This window comes from Paralichthys olivaceus, chromosome 12, assembly GCF_024713975.1.
Source record: "Paralichthys olivaceus isolate ysfri-2021 chromosome 12, ASM2471397v2, whole genome shotgun sequence".
Classification (NCBI taxonomy): domain Eukaryota; kingdom Metazoa; phylum Chordata; class Actinopteri; order Pleuronectiformes; family Paralichthyidae; genus Paralichthys; species Paralichthys olivaceus.
Window position 1 is genome coordinate 2,895,386 of NC_091104.1, and position 23,113 is coordinate 2,918,498.

The 23,113-nt window shown below is 44.8% G+C and overlaps 2 protein-coding genes and 1 long non-coding RNA gene across 10 annotated transcripts in view; 2 read left to right on the forward strand and 1 right to left on the reverse strand.

Annotated features, from left to right (window-relative positions):
• tyro3 (TYRO3 protein tyrosine kinase) lies at nt 1-11,713 on the forward strand. 3 transcript variants are annotated; one of them, XM_069535179.1, is made up of 19 exons: nt 1-292; nt 1,823-2,012; nt 3,074-3,174; nt 3,513-3,683; nt 5,035-5,121; nt 5,548-5,663; nt 5,750-5,930; nt 6,884-7,026; nt 7,185-7,323; nt 7,585-7,708; nt 7,812-7,969; nt 8,183-8,278; nt 8,362-8,442; nt 8,533-8,625; nt 8,699-8,820; nt 9,066-9,175; nt 9,916-10,075; nt 10,304-10,440; nt 10,526-11,713. In XM_069535179.1, exons 1-19 carry the CDS (start codon nt 244-246, stop codon nt 10,959-10,961), a joined length of 2,694 nt encoding a protein of 897 aa, XP_069391280.1. In that variant the 5' UTR covers nt 1-243; the 3' UTR covers nt 10,962-11,713. The 3 variants fall into 3 exon arrangements, with proteins under 3 accessions (XP_069391280.1, XP_069391282.1, XP_069391281.1); XM_069535181.1 differs by having other exon boundaries at nt 10,304-10,400; XM_069535180.1 differs by having other exon boundaries at nt 7,812-7,903.
• Nucleotides 10,156-12,620, reverse strand: LOC138412162 (uncharacterized). The gene is made up of 3 exons (XR_011244649.1): nt 12,480-12,620; nt 10,994-11,755; nt 10,156-10,866 (listed from the first exon to the last, which is right to left on the reverse strand). It is a non-coding gene; the product is annotated as an uncharacterized lncRNA (long non-coding RNA).
• Nucleotides 11,993-23,113, forward strand: part of mgaa (MAX dimerization protein MGA a) — a 25,775-nt gene continuing 14,654 nt past the window's right edge. For 3 of the 6 annotated variants that reach the window (XR_011244647.1, XM_069535168.1, XM_069535172.1), the window contains exons 1-8: nt 11,993-12,805; nt 13,760-14,940; nt 16,619-18,443; nt 19,182-19,296; nt 19,862-19,960; nt 20,455-20,583; nt 21,143-21,253; nt 21,947-22,788. Coding sequence is in view for 5 of the 6 variants with exons in the window: in XM_069535168.1 (XP_069391269.1) it covers nt 13,835-14,940; nt 16,619-18,443; nt 19,182-19,296; nt 19,862-19,960; nt 20,455-20,583; nt 21,143-21,253; nt 21,947-22,788 (4,227 nt within the window). In the remaining variant the exon portion in view is untranslated. The remainder of the gene's footprint in view (nt 12,806-13,759; nt 14,941-16,618; nt 18,444-19,181; nt 19,297-19,861; nt 19,961-20,454; nt 20,584-21,142; nt 21,254-21,946; nt 22,789-23,113) is intronic. The other 3 variants (XM_069535170.1, XM_069535169.1, XM_069535171.1) reach the window with 3 other exon arrangements.

Sequence of the window (23,113 nt, forward strand, 5' to 3'; positions counted from 1 at the left end):
CTCAGCTCGTGTTGAAGTGTCACACTCTTTACGGTCGGAGTTCACCACTGACGGAACTTTTCTCACCGAAAAGTTCTGCAGTGTTTTCTCGTCTTTTCTAGTCGTTAAAGAAGTTTCCTGTTTTTCCTCCGTTCTCCCGGAAATCTCCAGTTTGTTCTGCGGGAAATGAGGCTTCGGTGACGAGGAGCGAGCCCGAGCCGAGCCGAGCCGACTCACCCGGGTTAAATCCCAGAATATGAGAAGATGGCGTTGATTCTGTGGATTGTTGTGATTTTACTGCGGAATGTAGCAGGTGAGTTTGATGATGTCATCACAGAGTGTGTGTGTGTGTGTGTGTGTGTGTGTGTGTGTGTGTGTGTGTGTGTGTGTGAGAGAGAGAGAGAAAACATGTTTGTAGTTGATGTTTGTGTGTTTGTGAACATCAGCAGGTGCGCAGCTATAAATTTTGGGCCCTATGAAAGAATACTGGGCCCCCCACCACCACAACCCCAAAAACCCATGCATTAAATTAATTATTAATTAGAAATACAACAAAATTCAGTGATGTATAGACACCACTATAAATAAATGCATTCTATATCCATACAAACATATTGCACACGATCACTAAAAGTCTTAAAGGTGCATAACAGTGTAAAATCACAAGCGTTGCACTGTTTGAAAGACTTTGAAAGGCCTTGGGGAAGAAACTGTGAATCTGGTGGTTTGAGTTTTTAGTGACCTGTAGCGCCCCCTGAGGGAAGAGGTTCATAAAGAGCGTGACCAGGGTGCTAACAGTCCTTCACAATGTGTTTGGCTCAGGAGAAGTAGCGGTGGTCTGCGATATGTTGTAATGGTTTGTATTTATGATGGTAATGGTTTGTATTTATGAAGATGTTTTCTCGACGTGATGACACACAAAGTGATATTTAATGTTTGAATACACATGGTCAAGTGTATCGCTTCTTCAGGTGGGACATTTCACGCGTGAATTTGAAGTACAGTACATCAACAGATCAAAATCACTAGTCTAAGTCCTCTGATGTATGTTACCGAGGCGATATAGAGAGCTAACGCTGTGCTAACATTAGCATCTGGTTGGATGTGAACAGCTGTCACAACCACTATAGTGAGTTCTCTCTGCAGATAAAAGGGTCTGCATGTCACTGACAGGGATTCAATATCTGGTGAGCAGTGACTGTCAATAATACGGCTTTGAGAGCACCAGGCGTAAATAAATACAAAGTCCTCCTGTGCTCTTACAGGAGTCCTTGTTTCCATCAGAGCGGAGCATTGTGCGACCTTCTAGTTGTACTGCCACATCGGGAATCCCGGCATGAAGCCGTGTCTCAGTGTGAGCAACAGACAACTGCGACACGCAGCCTTTCAGCCAGTGTGTCCGGTGTGGGACAGTTCACCTTGTGTTCTGATTGTTGCACCTACTGGAAAGCAAGACTGAACCATGCAGTGAACAGAGAGAAATATAAAGGCTTCCTGATCATTTTGACAAAAATGGATAAAGAAACACAAGTTTTTGTCATTTATAAATTGTTAATGGAAACAGGTAACACTATAATTTCATGAACTAACTAAATAATAGTAACAATATTAATGTTCTCTGACGGCCCCTCTCCGTGCTGGGCCCTTGGAATGGTCCTAACTTTGCAGCTGAACGTGTGTGACAGATGCACAGACTGTGACCGTCATGTTTATTGTTCTGTTTCTCAGCTGACTGTGACACAACAACAATCTGAGAGTGCACAAATAATCCACTAAGCAAAGGGTTAAAGGTCAAACTGTAAACGTGACATCAGGACACAGGTGTGTGTGTTTGTGTGTCCAGCTGCAGGTGTGATGTTCACAAAGCACCCGTTCAATCAGACGGTGTCTCAGGGTAACGCAGTGAGGCTGGGCTGTGCTGTTCAGGGAGTGACTGAGCCCGACATCGTGTGGATGAAGGACGGAGACAAAGTGTTGAGCTCAGACCAGATGTTCATCACACTGGGAGAGAAACACTGGGAGACGTTCCACAGGTTCACTATCACCATTACTATCACTGTCACTGTCACTATCACCGTCACTATCACTGTCACTATCACTGTCACCGTCACTATCACTGTCACTGTCACCGTCACCATCACTGTCACTGTCACCATCACTGTCACCATCACTGTCACCATCACTGTCACCGTCACCATCACTGTCACTATCACTGTCACCATCACTGTCACCATCACTGTCACCATCACCGTCACTGTCACTGTCACCATCACCATCACTGTCACGTCACCATCACCGTCACTATCACTGTCACCATCACCATCACTATCACTGTCACCATTACTATCACTATCACCATCACTATCACTGTCATCATTACTATCACTATCACCATCACTATCACTGTCACCATTACTATCACTGTCACTATCACTGTCACCATTACTATCACTGTCACCATCACTGTCACCATTACTATCACTGTCACCATCACTGTCACCATTACTATCACTGTCACCATCACTGTCACCATTACTATAACTGTCACCATTACTATCACTATCACCATCACTATCACTATCACTGTCACCATCATTATCACTGTCACCATAACTATCACTGTCACTATTACTATCACTGTCACCGTCACTGTCACCATCATTATCACTCTCACCATCACTATCACTGTCACTATTACTATCACTGTCACTATTACTATCACTGTCACCATCGCTGTCACCATTACTATAACTGTCACCATTACTATCACTGTCACCATTACTATCACTGTCACTATTACTATCACTGTCACCATCGCTGTCACCATTACTATAACTGTCACCATTACTATCACTGTCAACATTACTATAACTGTCACCATCACTATCACTGTCACTATCACTGTCACCATCATTATCACTGTCACCATTACTATCACTGTCACCATCACTGTCACCATCATTATCACTCTCACCATCACTATCACTGTCACACTCAGTCACTCTCACCATCACTGTCACCATCCCTGTCACTATCACCATCACTGTCAACATCATTATATGTGCTCTAAGGTTCTGTGTGTTCTTATTTCCAGTTTTAAGTCAGTCCAGCAGCAAGATGCGGGCCAGTACTGGTGTGAGGTGGAGTTCCACGGCCTGACAATCTCCTCTGAACGAGCCTGGATCACGGTGGAAGGTGAGGAACATGAATGCATCACGGAGTCAATACTCCAACAAGGGCCTGTGTTTTCCTGCAGTCTGCTGTGACTCTGAAGACACAAGATTGATTTCACATCATGTGACCCTGAGTGACTCTTGCTGCGGCCGAAAAGAATTATGTCCTTTTCTTACCAAGATTCTGTAAGGTGTTAGGAAAGGAGAGAGTTAGGAGATAAGTTAGGAAGCATTGGGGCTCCTTTCCTCATCATTGAGAAAATTCTAACAGCTCTTATTATATATTTGTATAAATGAAAAATGTAATATCACTCAGTTTGAAGCTCCCTGAGATTGAAGTTTGTCCTCCTCCTCCTACAGGTGTTCCTCACTTCCTCCAGGAACCTCAAGATGTTGCCACATTCCCTAATGAGCCGTTCAACCTCACTTGTGAGGCAGTCGGCCCCCCTGAGCCAGTAGAGGTGCTGTGGTGGCTGGGGGGGGTCCAGGAGGGAGAGGCCAGATCGTCCCCCTCTGTCCTCCATGTGCAAGGTGAGACATTCTTCTGATTTAAGGTGTGTGTGTGTGTGTGTGTGTGTGTGTGTGTGTGTGTGTGTGTGTGTGTGTGTGTGTGTGTGTGTGTGTGTGTGTGTGTGTGTACATTAAGGGAAACATATCATATCCTCTTGCATGTGTCAGTGTTTGTCTGAAGAGTCAAAAGTGACTTTTTATCCAGTTTGAAGTCACATTTTTATTTTTTAGATCTTGGTGTTTTTTTATTTCTATATTTGAAGCAGATGAAGGATTTCAGTCTGGATCTGAAGTTTTCAGAGAAACAAGCTGAGCGAAAGTTAGCGGGAACGAGATACACTGAGTTGAACATGAAGCTGCTTCACTCAGTGTTTTTACTGGAGTGAATCAGCTGCTTGTTTTAGAGGAGGAGACGTCTGAGGACAATCCAGATAAAAACCTCCTGAACCATCAACACTGACTGGCATGGTTCATTAATTATCATAGTTCCAGGTTCATGTTCCTGTCGATTCATTGTGTCAGTGAGCTGGACCCTGTTCTACAGACTGAGTTCAACATATCCAGGATCTCTTTATCCGGCTGAACTAAACCTGACGATCACAGTCAGGCTCGGTGGTCACATGACGCTGGTTATCAACTGGTTTTCCTCATCAAGATCTGAGTGTGTGCACATGAAAGGGGGGGGGGGGTTACTGCATATGACCAATCACAGACATGGACAGTTTGACTGACAGCAGAGCCCCATGTTTCACAATGAGGATCAAACTGTTGACACATGATTGATTTCACATCATGAGGAGAACAAACATCCAGAATAAAAGAAACTGTTCCAGCTGCTAAATGCAGGAAGACCAGCTGATGAAACATCTGGATTGTGTCAGGTGGGTTCTGTTGAAGCTCCAGCAGCTGACAAAGGTTCATCCTCTGAGGAGAATCTAGATCTTTCAGAAACTCCTCAGAGGATCTCAGAGGATCTTGTGGGTCTCTGAAGACCCTGGTCCTCCTCAGAGACTGGAACGATCCACAGCAGCTCCACGATAACAACATGATGTCATGGTTCAAAGGAAGGGAGCGGTCAGTGGGCGGAGCTTTATACTGTTTGATCTCTTTGATCTATTATCTCGAACTTAACCTGGAGCAGGTCAGCTGTTCAGCATGTTACCATGGTGATTTACCGGATAACAAGCGAACGAGCTTCATAGAACTGAAAACTCTGAATTAAACCTGAAGTTACCTGATAACCTCAAATCCTGCTTCAGTTCAGACCTCTGAAGGAGAAACTTACAGATAATAGACGTTGATGGTTCTAATGCAGCTGATGACAGTCACCTACATCAGTCAAACTCTGACCTGTGACCTCTGACCTCCGCAGGAATGAACAGCAGCATCAAGTTTTACTGTGAAGCAAAGAACACCAGAGGAATCTCAGTATCCAGGACCGGCACAGTTCACATTAAAGGTGCGTTCACACCAGAGAGTCTCTGTTAGCTTCTGTTAGTGTCGTCTAGCATCTATTAGCCTCGTTTAGTGTCTGTTAGCTTCTGTTAGTGTCGTCTAGCATCTATTAGCCTCGTTTAGTGTCTGTTAGCTTCTGTTAGTGTCGTCTAGCATCTATTAGCCTCGTTTAGTGTCTGTTAGCTTCTGTTAGTGTCGTCTAGCATCTATTAGCCTCGTTTAGTCTCTGTTAGCTTCTGTTAGTGTCGTCTAGCATCTATTAGCCTCGTTTAGTGTCTGTTAGCTTCTGTTAGCGCCACACATACATATAAAAATTATTTTGGGGCTGTAGCCTTGGACCTCCAGGTAGAGCATCACCTGTTGTTCAGACCTGTAGCTACTGGCGCTCAGCTCTTATAGGACCATACCTCTGGGGGGGGGCGGGGTTTAGTGTTGCCGGCTGCTCCAGTCGGACTCCAAATCCTGAGGATGGTGGATAACAACATCACGTTGTCATGGAAACCAGGATTCACAGGTCACTCTGAGCTGTCCACCTGCATCATCCAGGTAATGCAGACACACACGCAGACACACACACTCTCTGTGAGTTAGCTGACTACAACCTGTACCCCCCCCCCCCCCCCCCCCCTCAGTTGTTGACGCGGTCCTTTAGGAGGCGGGACCTCCCACAGCAGAAGGTTCTGGTTCCTCCTCACCTCCTTGTCCTGTCAGGTGTGAGGAGTCACTCCAACTACAGTGTGAGGGTTTCCTGTGTGAATGAGGTGGGGGTGTCTCCTTTCTCCCCCTGGCTGCACTTCCAGACACCAGAGTCAGGTGAGTCAGGTGATGTCACACCTGAACACGTCAAAATGTATTTTTTCATCTGAAAACAACCAATACCTCAGCTGAGGTTTGAGCGTTAAGACAGTTTAGTCCACATGAGACTGTGAGTAATAATCAACCCTCATCTTCAATGTGTTGTTATCAATGACATTAGTAAACACTACAGGTGAGTGTGTGTTGTGGGTTTCAGTCTCTTTACAATCAGCTGTTGTTGACAGATTTATTCACTTCAGTTTCACTTTTATAGAACCAAATCATAATAAACATCATCTCAAGTCTCTTTACATAATAAGGTCAAGACCTTAAAGTTATAGAGAAACCAACAGTTCCCACAATGAGCAGCTCTGACGACTACGTTTTTGGTTAGAGGATGAAACTTGTGACGTCAGTTCAGAAGATCAATTGACGAGAAATGGTTCAAATATAATCTGGTGCTACAGGAGGTTCTGTGGTTTCAGGACAGGACAATGTATCTGGTCATGCGGTGGATTGTTTCCCTGATGGTTAGAATTTGATTTGTGAAGAAGTTCATGAAATAATTTTTTTAGGAATAGATGGGTCAGTGGAGGTGTGACTAATATGAATAATAGGAGCTTCTGGCTTTCTTGTTCCAGGCCAGGTGAAAATCATCTTGGCCGGTGGAACGCCACTTCCTCTCCAGCTTCCATGATGTTTTAAAACACGTGGACCAGAATCTCCTCTGATTTACTTTCTTCTTTTTCAGCAGGCGACAGCGTCATGGGTTGTTTTTAATGAGGCTGCTGTTCTATTAACAAAGTTATCAACTGGTGATTTTTTTTGTGATGAATCCCCGTCGGTTGTTGCCTTGGTAACAGGTCAACCCTGGTTACCATGGAAACATCAGATATTCCCAATCTGATGTCATCAGTGACATTCTCCTGTAATGTCACTTATCTGTAATGTCACGTATGACCTGTGTGCAGTTCCCTCTGCAGCCCCAAGGAACCTGACCTTAGTCCTGTCGGAGCAGCAGCTGAGTCTGAACTGGGCGAAGCTCCAGGAGGACGAGCTGCAGGGGAACCTGCTGGCCTACAAGGTGCAGTGGATCCTGGGGAGAGAACGTCAGGTGATTCTCATGGGTTAAAGCTGAAAACCAGTTACCAACTTCTGTCAGTTAATGATGGCCACTGCAGATTTACTTACCTGAAGGCAAGCAGGGTGAGAGGACCTGGTCCTGGATCTAGACATGGTCCTGGTGTCTCATGTCCTGCTGTGTGTTTTCAGGAGCCTCTGCTGTTTAAGGAGAACTGGGCTCAGCTCTCAGGAGGAGGACGTTTTTTTAACGCCTCCTTCCAGGTGTCGGCCTGCACCTCAGTGGGTTGTGGACCCTGGAGTCCCCCAGTCCTTGTGCTGCCGGCCTCAGGTACACTACACTGTCTTTGTGTGTATGTTTGTTTTTATATGTATGCTCGACTCATCAGGAAGGAATTATTTTCTCCTATTAAGAGATCTGCACCTGCATGAACATTATAAAACCAAAATAACCACTGTGCCAGGATTTCAGTGACTCCGCCTTGCCTCAATGATCTCACACACACACACGTATATATTTGATATAAAACACTGAGCTTGTGTGTATTGATTGACTTATTGTTGACTCATTGATTCTCTGCTGGTCCCTCAGTGCAGGTCCAGGTCCAGCGGAGTCACATGTGGGTCGGCCTGTTGCTCGGCCTGTTGGTGGCCACCGTGGTGGGCCTGCTGCTCGCCGCCATCGCCCGCCGCCGGGGGAAAGAGACACAGTTTGGGTAGGATACTCTGGAAGAGATGTTAATTTATCACAGAGCGGGGGAAGGTGTTGAGATTCGGACAAACACATCACATAACATGTGTGTGTCCGTCTGTCCTCAGGTGGGCATTGAAGCCTCCAGGTGCTGAGAGCTCCGTCTCCTTCACCGCCGCTCGCTCCTTCAGCAGAAACTGTGCTGTGCACGAGTCGACATGTGAGTGGTCTGTGCTGGACGTCCTTCAGTCTGTTTATACTCAACACAAACACCCGCACCCAATAGGTTTGTGTTTACCTGCTGCTCGTCAGCCAATCACATCATCCGCCTGAGTATAGACGTGGAAACATGAGTCTGTCTTCCCCATGTCACAGCAGCTGTGATGACCCACAGCGTCAGTGTGTGAGACCTGTTGTTACATCTGTGTAAAAAGTCAAGGTGATGTTCACCTGAAACAACTTTCACTGAATCTGCTTGTGTATGTGTGTCTCCCTCCAGTGGACAGTCTGGGTATAAACAATGAACTGAAGAATAAACTGCAGGACGTCCTGATTCCAGAGAGGCTGATCACACTGGGACACATGCTGGGGAAAGGTAACACAACATTCTGTACACAACAAACACACAACAGTAGAAGTTAAATACTCACTGGTATAAGTGTGTATGTATCTGTGCAGGTGAGTTTGGCTCGGTGCGTGAGGCCTTCCTGAAGGCAGAGGACACGTCTGTCCAGAAAGTGGCTGTCAAAGTTCTCAAATGTGAGTGAGACGTTCGTCTTCTTTGGGTTTGTGTTGACTTGTTGGGACGAAAAGTGTATTAAGTGTGTGTTAATGTGTTTGGTCCCCCAGCTGACATCACCTCGTCAGGTGACATCGAGCAGTGTCTGAAGGAGGCGGCCAACATGAAGGACTTTCATCACCCCAACGTCATCCAGCTCATTGGTAACAGATACAGGCACGTTAAGCAGGGGTCAAAGGTCAGACACTTTGATTGACAGTTTGTCCTGTCTATTAGGAGTGAGTCTTCACCGGCGTCAAGGTCAGCGTCTACCCATCCCGATGGTGGTTCTTCCGTTTATGAAGCATGGAGACATGCACACCTTCCTGCTGCTGTCCAGACTGGGAGAGCAGCCGTTTGTAAGAACACACTCCCATCCACAGAACACACCCCTACGTGTAGACCACACCCCTTAAGACACACATGCATCTGTATATAAAGACGATGTGACCTATCCACCACTAGGGGGCGATCCAGATGTCAAAACGAGTCGTTTCCTGTGTTGGATGTTTGTGGAGCTGTTGCTGTTATTTGTGTCATTTTACAATTGTATCATTCTTTGGTGACGTCTGTCCTGACCTCGTCCTCTTGTCCACTCCATCAGGACCTGTCTCTGCACACACTGGTCCAGTTCATGTTGGACATCTCTCGGGGGATGGAGTACCTGAGCAGCAGGAACATCATCCACAGAGACCTCGCCGCCCGAAACTGCATGTGAGTGTGTCCACCAATCAGCTGGCAGCAAATTTTAGATTTAGATTTAGATTTCCTTAAATACACCCATAAACACTGCTTTGACCTACATTATATACAGCCACAGGTTATATACAACCAGAGGTTATATACAGCCAGAGATTATATACTAAAAAGGTTACATACAGCCAGAGATCATATACAAAAAGGTTATATAATACCAGAGATTATATACTATTTGATGTGATCTAATGTGATTTGAGACGATTGAATCGCAGTTTTAAAGTTACAATAAATTCTACGACATTATTGTGCAGCCGAACTAAATAATTATCTACAGGGCCCCAGAGTGTGACCACATGCAACCGAAAATATGTGAAGTGCAACAAAACTTTTTCCTTGGTCGCACTAGTGCAAACATTTAGGTACGTGTATTATAGCGAGGCAGAGTTTACACTCACACAGGCCCTGCCCCCACCCATACACAAACAGTGAGGGGAGTGATGAGAGAGAAGAACTTGTTATCGTGAATAAGGCGGAAAACATTGAACAGTAGCAGCTAAAAGTGTAAATTCAGGGTTTCCATGACAGACTGCCACTGATCAACGCCGCTGCTGCAGCATCACTCCAGAAGCAGCGGTTGGTTTGTATTGTGTCTGAGTGTTTTCCTCCACACTCACTGACCTGTGTGTGTGTGTGTGTGTGTGTGTGTGTGTGTGTGTGTGTGTGTGTGTGTGTGTGTGTGTGTGTGTGTGTGTCAGGCTGGATGAGAACATGACGGTGTGTGTCGCAGACTTTGGTCTCTCAAAGAAAATCTACAGTGGAGATTATTACAGACAAGGCTCCGTCTCCAAACTACCAGTGAAGTGGATCGCTCTGGAGAGTCTGGCTGACAACCTGTACACCACACAGAGCGACGTGGTACACACACACACACACACACACACACACACACACACACACACACACACACACACACACACACACACACACACACACTTACACACACTTATTTTATTTGTCAGTAATAAGTAAAAATGAAAACATTACTCATTTTAATAAAGTAGTTATGTGTATAACCCCTGTACGATAATAATACTGGTGTGATATAGTTGATCAGCACCCTCTGTGTGTGTTTGTGTGTTTCAGTGGGCGTTTGGCGTGACGATGTGGGAGATCATGACTCGTGGTCAGACGCCTTACCCCGGGGTGGAGAACTCTGAGATCTACGAGTTTCTGATCAAAGGTGAACGACTGAAGAAACCTCCAGACTGTAGGAACGACATGTGGGTGTGACATCATCACTTCATCTTCATCACTTCATCCTCTGTTGAGCAGCTCTAACTGTCATTTCTTCTTCGTTGGTGTCAGTTATGACATCATGCACAGCTGCTGGAGTCCGGTTCCTAAATGTCGTCCCAGTTTCCAACATCTGGTCAGACAGTTGGAGGCGCTGTGGCACAGCCTGTCCCCTGCCCCCCCACAGAAGGAGCCTCAACTCTACATTAACCTGGAGGACGAGGAGGGGGAGCCAGGGAGGGAGGGAGGAGGAGCGAGGGAGGCCACAGCGTCCAGTTGGAGTATTCCCTGGCAGCGGCGGGCGGAGGACGAGGAGAAACACTGGCTGATGGTGGCGTCCGGGGCAGAGCTCGCCATCGGAGGAGACTACAGGTACATCATCGGGCCCCATGCGGGCCCCGGGGAGGAGGAGGCTGAGGGAAGAGGGGATAGGAGGAGGGAGTCGATGGATACGTTACAAGAGGAGGTGAGGGACGAAGATGATGATGATATTGTCATCAATGTCTGACTGACCAATCGCAGCTCTCCTCCTCCTCTCACCTGATTGGATCTGTGCCTGAGCTCATCAGTCAGCTGATGAGAAAGGGACACTCACGTAATGGCTCTGAGCAGCAGCAGGCGGGTGGAGACTCTTAAATTAGACTCACACACACGTAGGACACTAATGAACATAGATCTAAACCTGTCCCCACAAAGATAGAAGTTTTTGTCAGGACAAATGTAAAATGGAGGAGAAATTTGACATTGTGTTTTTGAAGTGGTCATGCTGGCCTGTCCGTGTTTTATTTAAATGAACCTTGTGATGAGGATAATAAACGGGACCTCGTTCACTAGTGATTGTGTGACCACAGAAACTACAGCAACACATTCTGTCCACCGACAGAAGCAAACATGAATCCACCTGGACCATGACGTCACTGTGGGACCCAACCAGATTCAACTGAACCTGACTCAACTCGCCAACAACTAATTAATAACTAATCAATCCATCCTCTGAACATCAGCAGTCATGTGACACTGTTGGTTTTATAAACTTAAAGAACTGGCTGGGACCACGGACTGGACTGATCCGGAGCAGTTTTCTTTAACATATCACTGAATAATGTGTAAACGTGTTTCACATGTTTGAAATGAAGTTAACAACCTGCTGTTTGAATTTAACCGCTCGGCATGGTGGGATATGAAGGGACAGCATGTCACATGTCACGTCCTCACCTTTCTGTCCACCAGATTGTAGATAATAAAGTTTTCTTTGTGTCACGTCGACTCTGGTTTCTTATCGTTTCCAACAGATTGACTCCACTGCAACACACACACACACACACACACACACACACACACACACACAGTAACTGTGAACAAATCAAAGATTTAAGAAAACTCAACAAATGAAAATAAATCTACATTTTTCATTTGTTTTTATTTTAGGAATATGTGTATTTTTACATACATGTACTTTGTTAAAGAGCCAGAGTCAAAAACAATATTTAAAAGATAAAAATACAACCTGTTACTTCCTGTCTGTCTCTCTCTACCTGTCTCTGTCTCTCTCTCTACCTCTCTCTCTACCTCTCTGTCTCTCTCTCTACCTCTCTGTCTCTCTCTCTACCTCTCTCTGTCTCTCTCTACCTCTCTCTGTCTCTCTCTCTACCTCTCTCTGTCTCTCTCTCTACCTCTCTGTCTCTCTCTTTACCTCTCTCTGTCTCTCTCTACCTGTCTCTGTCTCTCTCTACCTCTGTCTCTCTCTACCTCTGTCTCTCTCTACCTCTCTGTCTCTCTCTACCTCTCTGTCTCTCTCTACCTCTCTCTGTCTCTCTCTCTACCTCTCTGTCTCTCTCTACCTCTGTCTCTCTCTACCTCTCTCTGTCTCTCTCTCTACCTCTCTGTCTCTCTCTACCTCTCTCTCTCTGTCTCTCTGTCTCTCTCTCTACCTCTCTCTGTCTCTCTCTACCTCTCTGTCTCTCTCTACCTCTCTGTCTCTCTATACCTCTGTCTCTCTGTCTCTCTCTCACTCTCTCACTCTAACCTCCTCTCAGTAATGGCGGCCGTCCTCATCCTCCAGGCGGTGTGGAGCTCTGGGTGACGTCCCCGGGGTGGAGGCAGCTCTGTAGACGCTCATCCTCCGGCATGTTGCTCCGTGAGAGGCCGACACCACTTTTGAACCAGGTGGCGGCAACAACATGGCGTCCGAGGCTGCGCAGTCCCACAACAGACGTCGGCGGACGATGACGTGACGGCGGAGGACACCGCGTGGTGTGGGTCCGTCCTCTGTTAAAGACCCGAGGTGTTCGATGGGAAACAGACGGTGACGCTCGGACTCACGTTGCTCCGTCCAAACACGAGCCCCGCAAGGTAATCCGTGTTCCTTGAGCCGAGCACGCGGTGCTGAGGCGCGTACACACCGACTGGGCGGGTTAGTGTATGATGGGACGCCATTATTGGCTAAGCTCAGGCCTGCTACAGTTAGCTAACAGTGAACAGTCAGCTAGCTAACCAACAGTGAACAGTCAGCTAGCTAACCAACAGTGAACAGTCAGCTAGCTAACCAACAGTGAACAGTCAGCTAGCTAACCAACAGTGAACAGTCAGCTAGCTAACTGTTGGAGACCACTGACTGTTATATCTTTCTTCATGTAACCAAACTGACGAGGTTGAGCTTCCTCCCGGCTGCGAACGTGTTCACTGTTACATGTATTTCTGAAGTCAAAGCTCCTCAAGATGTTTTCTGTTGTTGACCTTAACTACAATGACTCCAAGTCCACACATGTAACCCCGAGACAACAGAGCTTCCACCCGTCCGTCGGGACCCTCAGACTGAAAGGGACAGTGCATCTTGTTTTTGTTTCTTTGTGTTGTGTTGGTCTCGCTGTGGTTCTTTTGGTTTCTTTGCGATTGTTTTGGTCTTGTTGCAAAGCGAAGTAAATATTGCAGTGAGCAGTTCTAGTCAGGTTGGGAGGATCAGTTGGCAGTTAAACAGAAGGCACTACGTTCAGCGGCAGATTAATCCACAGTTGGTGGTGCAGTAATTCTAGCCGCAGGATGGCGGTGGTTTGTGTGAGAGATCGGAGGCTTGGATAAGGCTGTTAGCTGGAAATAGAAGCCTACAGTTAAAAAAAAAAAAAGGTGAACCAATGAGAGCTTTCCAAATATATGAAATGGAAAGCCTTAAAATGCACATTTACTGCAGGCAAAGTGCAACCACAAGGGGCGTGATGAGTAAAAGCAGGACTCCGAGGTCCTGCTAAACTTTTCCTTGATGTGTACAATTAAAAATGGCTCATTATAGTTTGTCACTTGCTCTTTCAGGGTTCCGTCTTGAACCATGGAACAGATGTTAAATTAGCGGGATCCTCCACTCATTTAGATGTCTGTGACCTGTTCATGGCTTGCGAGAAGAAGCAGAAAGGCATGGTGTTTCATCAAGAAGGGACACCCACCTCTGCAACAGCACCTGCAGGAAACTATCCACCTGCATGCTTGGTTGTTCCCAAACTAGGGCAAACAATTGAAGGCAGGATGGAACGAAGCACCCATGTAACCAGCGAAGAGGCGGAAGTGATTGAAGCCAACATGTACCCATTGAAGGAAGGCATCAGTACTCCTGGTGGTTTTCCTGCTGTGAAATATCCCACCAGCTTTAATCCTCATCCAGACAACCTGTCACCTGATATCATCTGCAAAGGCATCAGAGTGACGCTGGACAACAACAGCATGTGGAACGAGTTTTTCAGATGCAAAACTGAGATGATTCTGACTAAACAAGGCAGCAGGATGTTCCCTTACTGCCGCTTTCGTATCTCTGGCTTGCAGCCATTTAAGAAGTACTGTCTAGTCATGGACATTCAACCTTTAGACAACAGTCGTTACAAGTGGACTGGCAAGTGCTGGCAAGTTGCAGGGAAAGCAGAGTGTCAAGTTAAGAGTAAACCATTCGCTCATCCAGAGTCCCCATCAACAGGTCAACACTGGATGCAAAATCCAGTGTCCTTTTACAAACTGAAGCTCACAAACACCATCTTAGAGCAAGAGGGAAACACCATCCTGCATCCCATGCACCGCTACTTTCCACGACTGCACGTAGTCCAAACTGACAAAGTGGCAAAAGACATAAAGCTAAATGGTCCTTGTGTTGTCACATTCAGTTTCCCTCAGACTGAATTCATGGCAGTCACAGCTTACCAGAACTCACGTTTTGCTCAGCTCAAAGTTGACTATAACCCATTTGCTAAAGGACTGAAGGAGGATGGGTCCTGTTCATTGGGCCTAAAACTGAAATTGAACTCCAGCAAAGACTTGCACAAAGCTGGAGGCACAACAACCAGTGAACATCATCCTGTAAAAGAGAGTTTGAAGTGTTTGCTTGCAAGCCATAAACCAAGAAGCTCAAAAGTAATGGATTCAAAACTTCCGGTGTCAAGTGACCTCCTAAAGAATTCAACCTCAAACGGAGATCCGTCAGCTGCCCAGGTTCCAGAGGAAAGTTTGTGGTAAGAGTTCTACTCTGACAGAGAAAATGGCATGCTATTCAATTTTTTGTTTCACACAATAGGCTTGCATGAGATTAGAGATGTTCCGAGAACATTTTCTCTCCCTGATTCAAATACCTTGAATTTTCTGCTCAGCCGACACCAAGTACTGATCTGGTGCTAGTGCGTTTAAAAAGATATCAACTCATATGATGTATTTTAACAGATGCTGCATTTTGTACCTTTTTGCTTTTCCTCTGTGAATTTGTTATGCTCATTTGTGCGCTGGTTCTTCAAATGCTTTATGGGATTAATAGTGGAGATACTAGTGCCATCCTCTCTAGTATTTCACACCGTACCCGTCTCTGTTTTATTTGTTGGACTTTCCAGCATTAACTATTGTCAAATTGCTGACATTTTAACTAGCTCTGGCTAACGCTACACTACCGGAAATCAATTCTTCTCACTCTAAAATCAGTGCTTGCTAGTGGTAGTACAGTCAGACTGCTGTTTAGGAGCGCAAAGAAGTGACGTCCGGGGAAAGGTAAGTTTTATCCAGGTGAAACTTAAGCCCTTATATCACATCGGTACATAGATGTGAGTATTGATGAGGCCTGACCTGGCATTTTGGACAATATAGAAGGCGTTTCCTATTCTTTACTGGAACTTTTTTACATGAGAGTGCTAGAATGAAGATCAACTTGGGTCAGGGTGTGCACCTTATAAGTTGATCGTGTTATGTGAGATAATGAATCTCAGGCTTCTCTTACACTTGACTCCATCTACATCTTAGAATGAAAACTGCTTTTCTTTCACAAGGGTTTGTACTAGTACCTTTGCATATTCTTTCTAGTGCATATATGGCCTACAGATTGCAGATATGGTTAGTATTGATCTTTTACACATCCAGCTTTTATTTTTTCCTGTTGTCATTCAAATGTCGCAGAGCAAAGTTAACTTGACTGTGGTGATTGGCTCTTCCAAAATTGGTCGGAAGAGCTTTTACACACTTGAGCGGGAGCTAACAGCTCCGCCATTTATTAAGGCAATAAAAACAAATGTGATTGACAGACAACATTTGCATGAAATATTTTTTTTATCTACTTCTACTGGTTATTCCTCAAGGTCTTGAGTTGTTAGTTAAGGTAACACAATATATTAGAGGTTCTATTTACAATGAAGGATAGCCTGTATTTTCGCTAGTTTTGATGTCCTTATGTGTGAACAAGGAATAGAACCAAAGTTGTGTCAAGAAGCTGATTGGCTAATGTGGGTATTAATTAAATCAGTGTTTATTTATTTGTAGAGTGTAGTACTTACTGTCATTAATAGAAATGTTCTGACAAATGTTCCCTTGCCCATGCCAACTATCAATCCGATACTATTGCATTTATTAAAATAACAACTTCTATATGGTATTTTAACATCTGTATAGTGGTAACCATGTATGAAATTATGGTTTCTACACACACAGAATGCATAACATACAACCTTTGTTATCTAGTTTGAAAAAACTAATAGACAACACAATATTGTGGGCAGTATCAGATTCATTGCCGATGCTGGTATTGGTATCGAAACATCTCTAGCTGTTTACCAGCTTTTGCATTCATATTTACATTCAGCAGTTTATGATTAGACAAGTGGCATGTTAAAGAATATCACTAATATAATTTTGTAATTGTTTGATTTCCTTCAGCAGCAGTTCACAACCAGCTCAGAAGTTATTTTCTGAACTTATTCGGGAGGCTCACGTTTCACTGCAACGATGTAACCTGGAGCAGCTGGACATCAATAACAGCACCTCTCACAGAGCTGAGCTGACAAACACTAAATCCTCAGCTTTGGAAAGTAACAGAGAAGATGTCTCCAAGAAAGACAAAACACACAGTGAAACATCGAGTGTAAAGAACTGTGAAACTGTGTTAATGTCAAAGAGGAAATTCAAAGAGGATAGGCACCTTTTGAATTTACACAACTGCAAGGACAATTCAGATTATTCTGAGGTCACGAATGCTGTTACTGTTCCACTGGTGTCCCAGAGAACCTCTGTTGACTCAAACCACCAGCCTAAACCTGTATCTCAATCAGAGGTGAATATAAAGCAGCAAAAACGACCGGCACCTCTACCTCTACCAGCCCTTGCTCTTTTTTTGAAGCAGCATTTGACAAAGTCTAAAAAGTCCAAGAATAAGCCAGGTTCTCCTTCCCCGGTTCTTTCATCTGAATCACAGAGTTCTGCTGAGGATTCTACATGTCTACTCTCTGATCATGCCAGCAATGCTAATGCTCCCTTGAAGGATCTTACTGGCTATCTAAAAAAATCTAACAACCAGGCCTCCGGACATGCTATTGCAGACATACATCCAGCTGGAAAAGCAGTTGAAGCAGCCTTTCAGCCATCTAGTCCATTATGTTTAGATGCTGTAGCCAATATAGAGCCAAAGGTACCAAGGACCGATGATCACTCCATTTCAGTTTCCGAAAGCCCAGACTCAGACATAGCCATATCAGATGGCAGTCCAGTGCCAACCAACTCAGATCAGCTATTGTGTACCCTTGGGACATTTTCATCCACCACTATTTCAACTCTTGCTACCTCTTCTGCATCTCCTGTGTTGTCACCGCCCCTTGACACAGTGTTATATGCCCAGAACTCACCACAAACACTAACCGTTATAGAGTCTTCCACACTACCCTCTGACTCCTCAACCATAAAGTCTGATTCTGTGCTCCCTGACCCTGAATGTTCTTCTTTTGGCTTTGAGTCTCTGTCACCTGCTAGCTCTCCAGAACCTTTACCTCCCTTGCCTGCCTCGTTAGCTTTTGAACTGGACTCCACTACCTCTGAAACAACTCTGAGAGCACTACCCCCTGAAGAGTCATTGCAAAATGTAGACTCTACTCCAACTGTGTTAAAATGGCATACAGTGTTACCTCCACCTGTGCCGTACATAGACACTTCATACACAACATTTCAGTCCACATCACAGCCACTTTCTTTAGTATCTGTCTCATCACCTTTGTTGCCTTCTACGTCTCCCACCCACACAGAACCACAAACCTCTACATCTATGGCTTTGGTTGATCCTACTTTATCATTTCAACAGAACGAACAATCACTGCCCTTTCCAGGAGAACTGTCCCCCCTTGCACTCCAGTTGCCGCTGTCGCCAACCTTTTCTTCATTAGATGGAGATGGATTATCACCTACGCCTTCAATCGCAGACCTTGTAAACTTTTTCTCCACCGATGATGACCTTGGGATGGGGGTGGAGTTTTCAAATTCTGAGGCAGTGGCGGTTACCTGCCCACCTCCAACTATAGTAGAGACAAATGCAAATAAACCTTCTCAGCTAGTCCAACCTTGCCCAGCCAAGAAACCCTGTGAGAGCAAGAAGTTCAGACGGCGAAAGCTTGCCAACATGGATGTGGATCAGAAGGTTGATAACGCCACCTACACTAGCATGCAGCCTAACCTGGAGGAAGTGGAGGAGCAGTTATTTATCTCATTCACGTCAAAGGTAAAAGTATAGCTGTTATAATGTCCCAGTGACTTTTCTATTGCACGTTGTTTCCCAGTATGTCTGAATTGGAAGTGGATACTTGATTCTCAAATCGAAAACACACCACTGGTGATTGACAGTCCAGGTTTTGTTCCAAGTAAACATTCACACCAACAAACTTTTGACAAAGAATTTAGTCCATTATTGATCAATGTTGTAGCGTTAACATTTTCCATCCAACACTGACCGTCTGCAGCTCCTCTTGTCTCTCTTCACTAAACAGCCTTTATCACACAGTAACTATGGAACAGAACTGTGTGAACTTGAAATTATTATTTCTTCTTACCAGGTTTTGTGTTGAATGATCTAAAACCTTCTAGCACATAGCACTATATATACCTACAGATCTGCTGTGACCAGACCTGTGTAGCTAACTGCATTCTGAAATGTCCTTTTGGGGATAATGAACATTTTCCACCCTTTATTTTGTTTTGTGTTTTTGTGTAGTTGAAGGCACAAAAACATCCCCACATGCATGCTGGTTTTCTTATATATGTACTGTGTATATATATACATATACACACACACAACATATTTTTCTGGTCCTTCTGTGAAGCTCTGATGCTAGCAAAAATGAGATTGAGATATTTGTTTGAATGGAGGAGAGGAAATATCAGGGAGACAAACAGGTGTAATAAAATAATGTCAAGTTGAAACTCTATGGACGGTGATTAAAAGCCAAACCTCGTATTTCAGGAGGCCCTTAAACTTCACATTGCAGACCCCCCTGAGGAAACGGTCACGCAACCTTCACACAACCAGACGACACCTCAAGGTCCCCTGCTACCACCTGATGACACACCTGAGAACGGTGACACAGTAACCATATTATTACAATCAAACAGTTTTTGGCTAAAATCTGCAAGTTTATTGACAGAATAAGAATTAAGTTTAGTCTGTGTGTGTGTCTACAATACAGAGGGGTAAGGGACAGGGTCAGCCTAGCTTAGCATAACAACTAGGAGCAGGGGGAAACGGCTTCCCGAGCTCCAATAAAAGGAGAAATATCTGTAGGAAAGCTTCAGTTATTTCTGAGTTAACGTTGTACCTTATCCTGTTAGCTAACAGGCTAAGCCCCGGCCCCTGTAATGGTTAGGGTTAGGGTTTAGTTTTACTTATTCATCCCATGTATGTATTACACCTGACAGTGACTACAGGCTAACTCCTAAGCTAACAGGGAGAACATGCTAACAGGAACTACAAGCTAACTTTTAGGTAACAGGAACTAGAAAGCAATTTTTTAATTATGAGCTAAAAAGAACTACCTGGAAGTAGCTAAATATAACAAACTAGAAACTAAAGGTTAGCAAACAAAGGCTAGAATTGAACTTCGTTATATGCAGTAAATGATGACGTGACAGTGTGTTGGTGTCCAGCAGAGAGTTTGGAGAGGATCAGTAACTGTGAGAAGATTCTCCTGAGAGACCTGAAGATGATGAAACACAAACAGGCCATTCACCCTGTGCTACAGGAAGGTTGGTATCAGCCCACCCAACACAGACAAAGACTACACCCTGCCGAGAGGGGGCGCTGCAGAGCTGAGGGCGCTAAACATACTCTGAAAATTTTTTATAATAAACCTTATTAATATAGTACTTTTCAGAACCAATTACAAAAGCAAAGTTAAAATTTTAAACATTGATCAGAAGAATTGAAATTTAAAAATAAAGGAATGAAATAATTAAACACAATAGGGGTCACAAGAATGCCATTGTATGAAAGTCTGTAGTATAAGGTGAGAAATCTATAAAAGTATGTTTCTGTGAGCGATATTAAAGAGGATAAGGAGTCAATCGGTCTGATCTCCGCTGGGAGTTACTGTCGTTAACAAGGGGAAGACATTACATGCATCTCAGAATTACTGCTGAAGAAAATGGAGCTGATCTTCGAGAGTCGTCCTGAGCTGCAGAAAATGTGACTCACATGTTTGTTCAACTTGACTGACTTTGGTTGTCTCTGTAAAACTCAGTGGGTCTGAAGATGAACCTGCTGGATCCTACTCTGGCCATAGACCTGCAGTACCTGGGAGTCCATCTGCCCATCCCCCCCCCTGGAGCGTCTCAAGAGCCTGTGACCCTGGAGCTGCCTCCATCTCAGGGTTAGTAAGAGTCAGGTTCCCGTAAAGCTGGGGATCCCGCCTCACAGCCTAAATGTTACAAAAACATCAATTTATTTTTATTACATACATTTGACCTCTATTGGCACCCTCGATTCATCCGCCACAAAGTTAATTGAGTCAAAAGTGGGGTTTCTACCTTACTGAGCATTCAGTCAGTCCCATTTTAATGATCACGATATCTCAAGAACATTATGAGGAAGGGTCTTCAAATGTTTAATTGGTTTTAGATTAGATGACTAGATTCAGATGGCCAAAAGGTCAAGTCTCTCCTCAGGAGATTTCTTCACATTTGGATTTTTCACAACAGTTGTAACTTGGACTCAAGAATGAACTAATCTGAGTTGGATGGCGAAAGGCCACATTGACCTGAGTTGTGATTTAGAATTATTTGTGAGAATTGTAATGGAAAACGAGCCTTTGGGCTTTATGGCAGTATTGTTTTTGATCATCAAATAAACTCAGTCAATCAATGAACTGTAGAGCAATGAAACCAGTTGAATCCGTTAATGGACCTGTTCACCTGATGGTATTTCTGCAGGGTTTGTGTCCAGAACAGGAAAAACCACCGACGTCACTCAGATTAAAGGTTGGAGAGATAAATTCACTGCATTGGAGGCTCCACCCACTCCTTCATCAGCCACACCTGAAGGTAACCACTGTGTTCACTTCCTGTGAACCTTCTCAGTCTCTTTCTTGGTTTGATCTCAGTGTTTGTGCTGTAATCATGTCTGGTGTGCTACTTGAATCTTATTATTGAACATTATCATTATCTTATTTTTTTTATCTTTATTAGAAAGTCATTAAAATACCAAACAACCTCAGTTTGATTATATTAGATTAACTTTATTGATCCCAGTTGGGAAATTGTTGTGTCACAGCAGCAGGTCAACATTCGCAAAGAGTAAGAACGTGAAGACACAAGATGCAAAATTAATAAATAAAAAAATAATAAATATGAGTACATGTGGTAAAATTAGTATTAATATAATATGAGCAAAATAAATAAATTGACAGTTATTGCAGCACTAGTACTATTAAGTAATGGATAAAAGCTTATTCAGCACCCTCCTCTCCACCAACACTTCAAAAGTGTCCGGTTCGCAGCCAATGACGGAGCCAGCCTTCTCGATCAGCTTGTTCAGTCTGTTTGTGTCACAGGCTCGAATGCCGCTCCCGCAGCAGACCACAGCAAAATACAGCATACTGGCTACAACAGACTAGCATTTAGTGAGTTGCACCATTTCAGAGCCGTAACTCTCAGATGCAAACTCCTGGGTCTCCACAGCTCCTCCCAAATAGTAAAAATGTTTTACTTTTACTTGTTCTGTCTTGTGTCCTGCAGCTGGACCCAGTTCAGATCCACCTAAGAAGAACCTGTCAGCATTCTGCAGCGACATGTTGGACGAGTATCTGGAGAATGAAGGAAAGCTGATCGACGAGCGAGCTGCAAGCTTCTCTCAGCCTGTGGTGGAGCCGGTGGTGTATGAGCTTCCCGCCAGGAGCACCAGCTATGTCCGAACTCTGGACAGCGTACTGAAAAAACCTACTGCCAGCTCCCCCACCTCAGACCTCATATCTGGATTCATCCCCCCCTCCAAAAGACCAAAACACTCTCTCAAAGAGACAAAGACTTCCAGCAAAGAAAGGAAACACAAAGGTCCTAAAAAGGTCAGACTCAGACCAGAACCGGCAGCTGCTTCAGTTTCAACACCTGAACCAAGTCCAGCTGAACCAAACCTGGTCCCTAAACAGCCTGCAGTCCCGACCTCAGCAGCACCGCTGCTATCGGAGCATACAGCACCTGTCACTGAACCTTACAAATCCATGAAACACCAGAAGCGGAAGGTCAGATTCAACCACACAGAACCCTTAACTCTGTCCCCTCAGACCCCCACCCTTAAGAGGAGAAGGAAACTCAAACCCAAGTCCTCGTGCCAGACTCTCAGCACCCCCAGGTCCACGGCCTACCTGCCGCATGTCTCAGAGGACCTGCCTCCTCTAGAGTCGGACTCTGAGCTGGGGGCTGGTGCCAATCAGGGTGATGAGGACAGGAGACCTGTTATGACCCGGGCTCTTTTAAGACAGAAGGACCTGGAGGACGGAGTGGTGTGGCAGGGCCGACCCAGGACCAGCATCACCAAAGAGCGGGCCGCCATCGCCCTGACATCACTGTTCACACTAATGGTAGGAGACCACTCAGATTTCTAAACTTTATATGTCTGATCTTTCTCTTTGTGCAGTAATGAGTCGAATAACTTCTTTCTTTGTCAGTAAACTCCCAACAGACTCTGCTGATCTTACTCTATTAAAGATCCAGAAGCAAAGTCAACTGAAGGTGATGAGAACCAACCCCACTGTGCTCGACCCGAGAAAAGTTTCACGTTCTGCGTTTATTTGGTTTCCGATGACAAAAATCAAAAGAGCAAGCTATGCATTGTTGTCATCGGCAGCAGCTCCACAGGACCATGCCACAAAGTGCAATGAGAGCAAACTGTAAAGAAAACTTTCC

Excerpts from the sequence above, each read along its gene's own strand:
- tyro3 (XM_069535179.1), top strand. The coding sequence starts at position 244 with ATGGCGTTGATTCTGTGGATTGTTGTGATTTTACTGCGGAATGTAGCA. Across the intron at positions 7,709-7,811 it reads GGGAAAGAGACACAGTTTGG|GTGGGCATTGAAGCCTCCAG; the intron begins GTAGGATACTCT and ends GTCTGTCCTCAG. Across the intron at positions 8,443-8,532 it reads GGCTGTCAAAGTTCTCAAAT|CTGACATCACCTCGTCAGGT; the intron begins GTGAGTGAGACG and ends TTGGTCCCCCAG.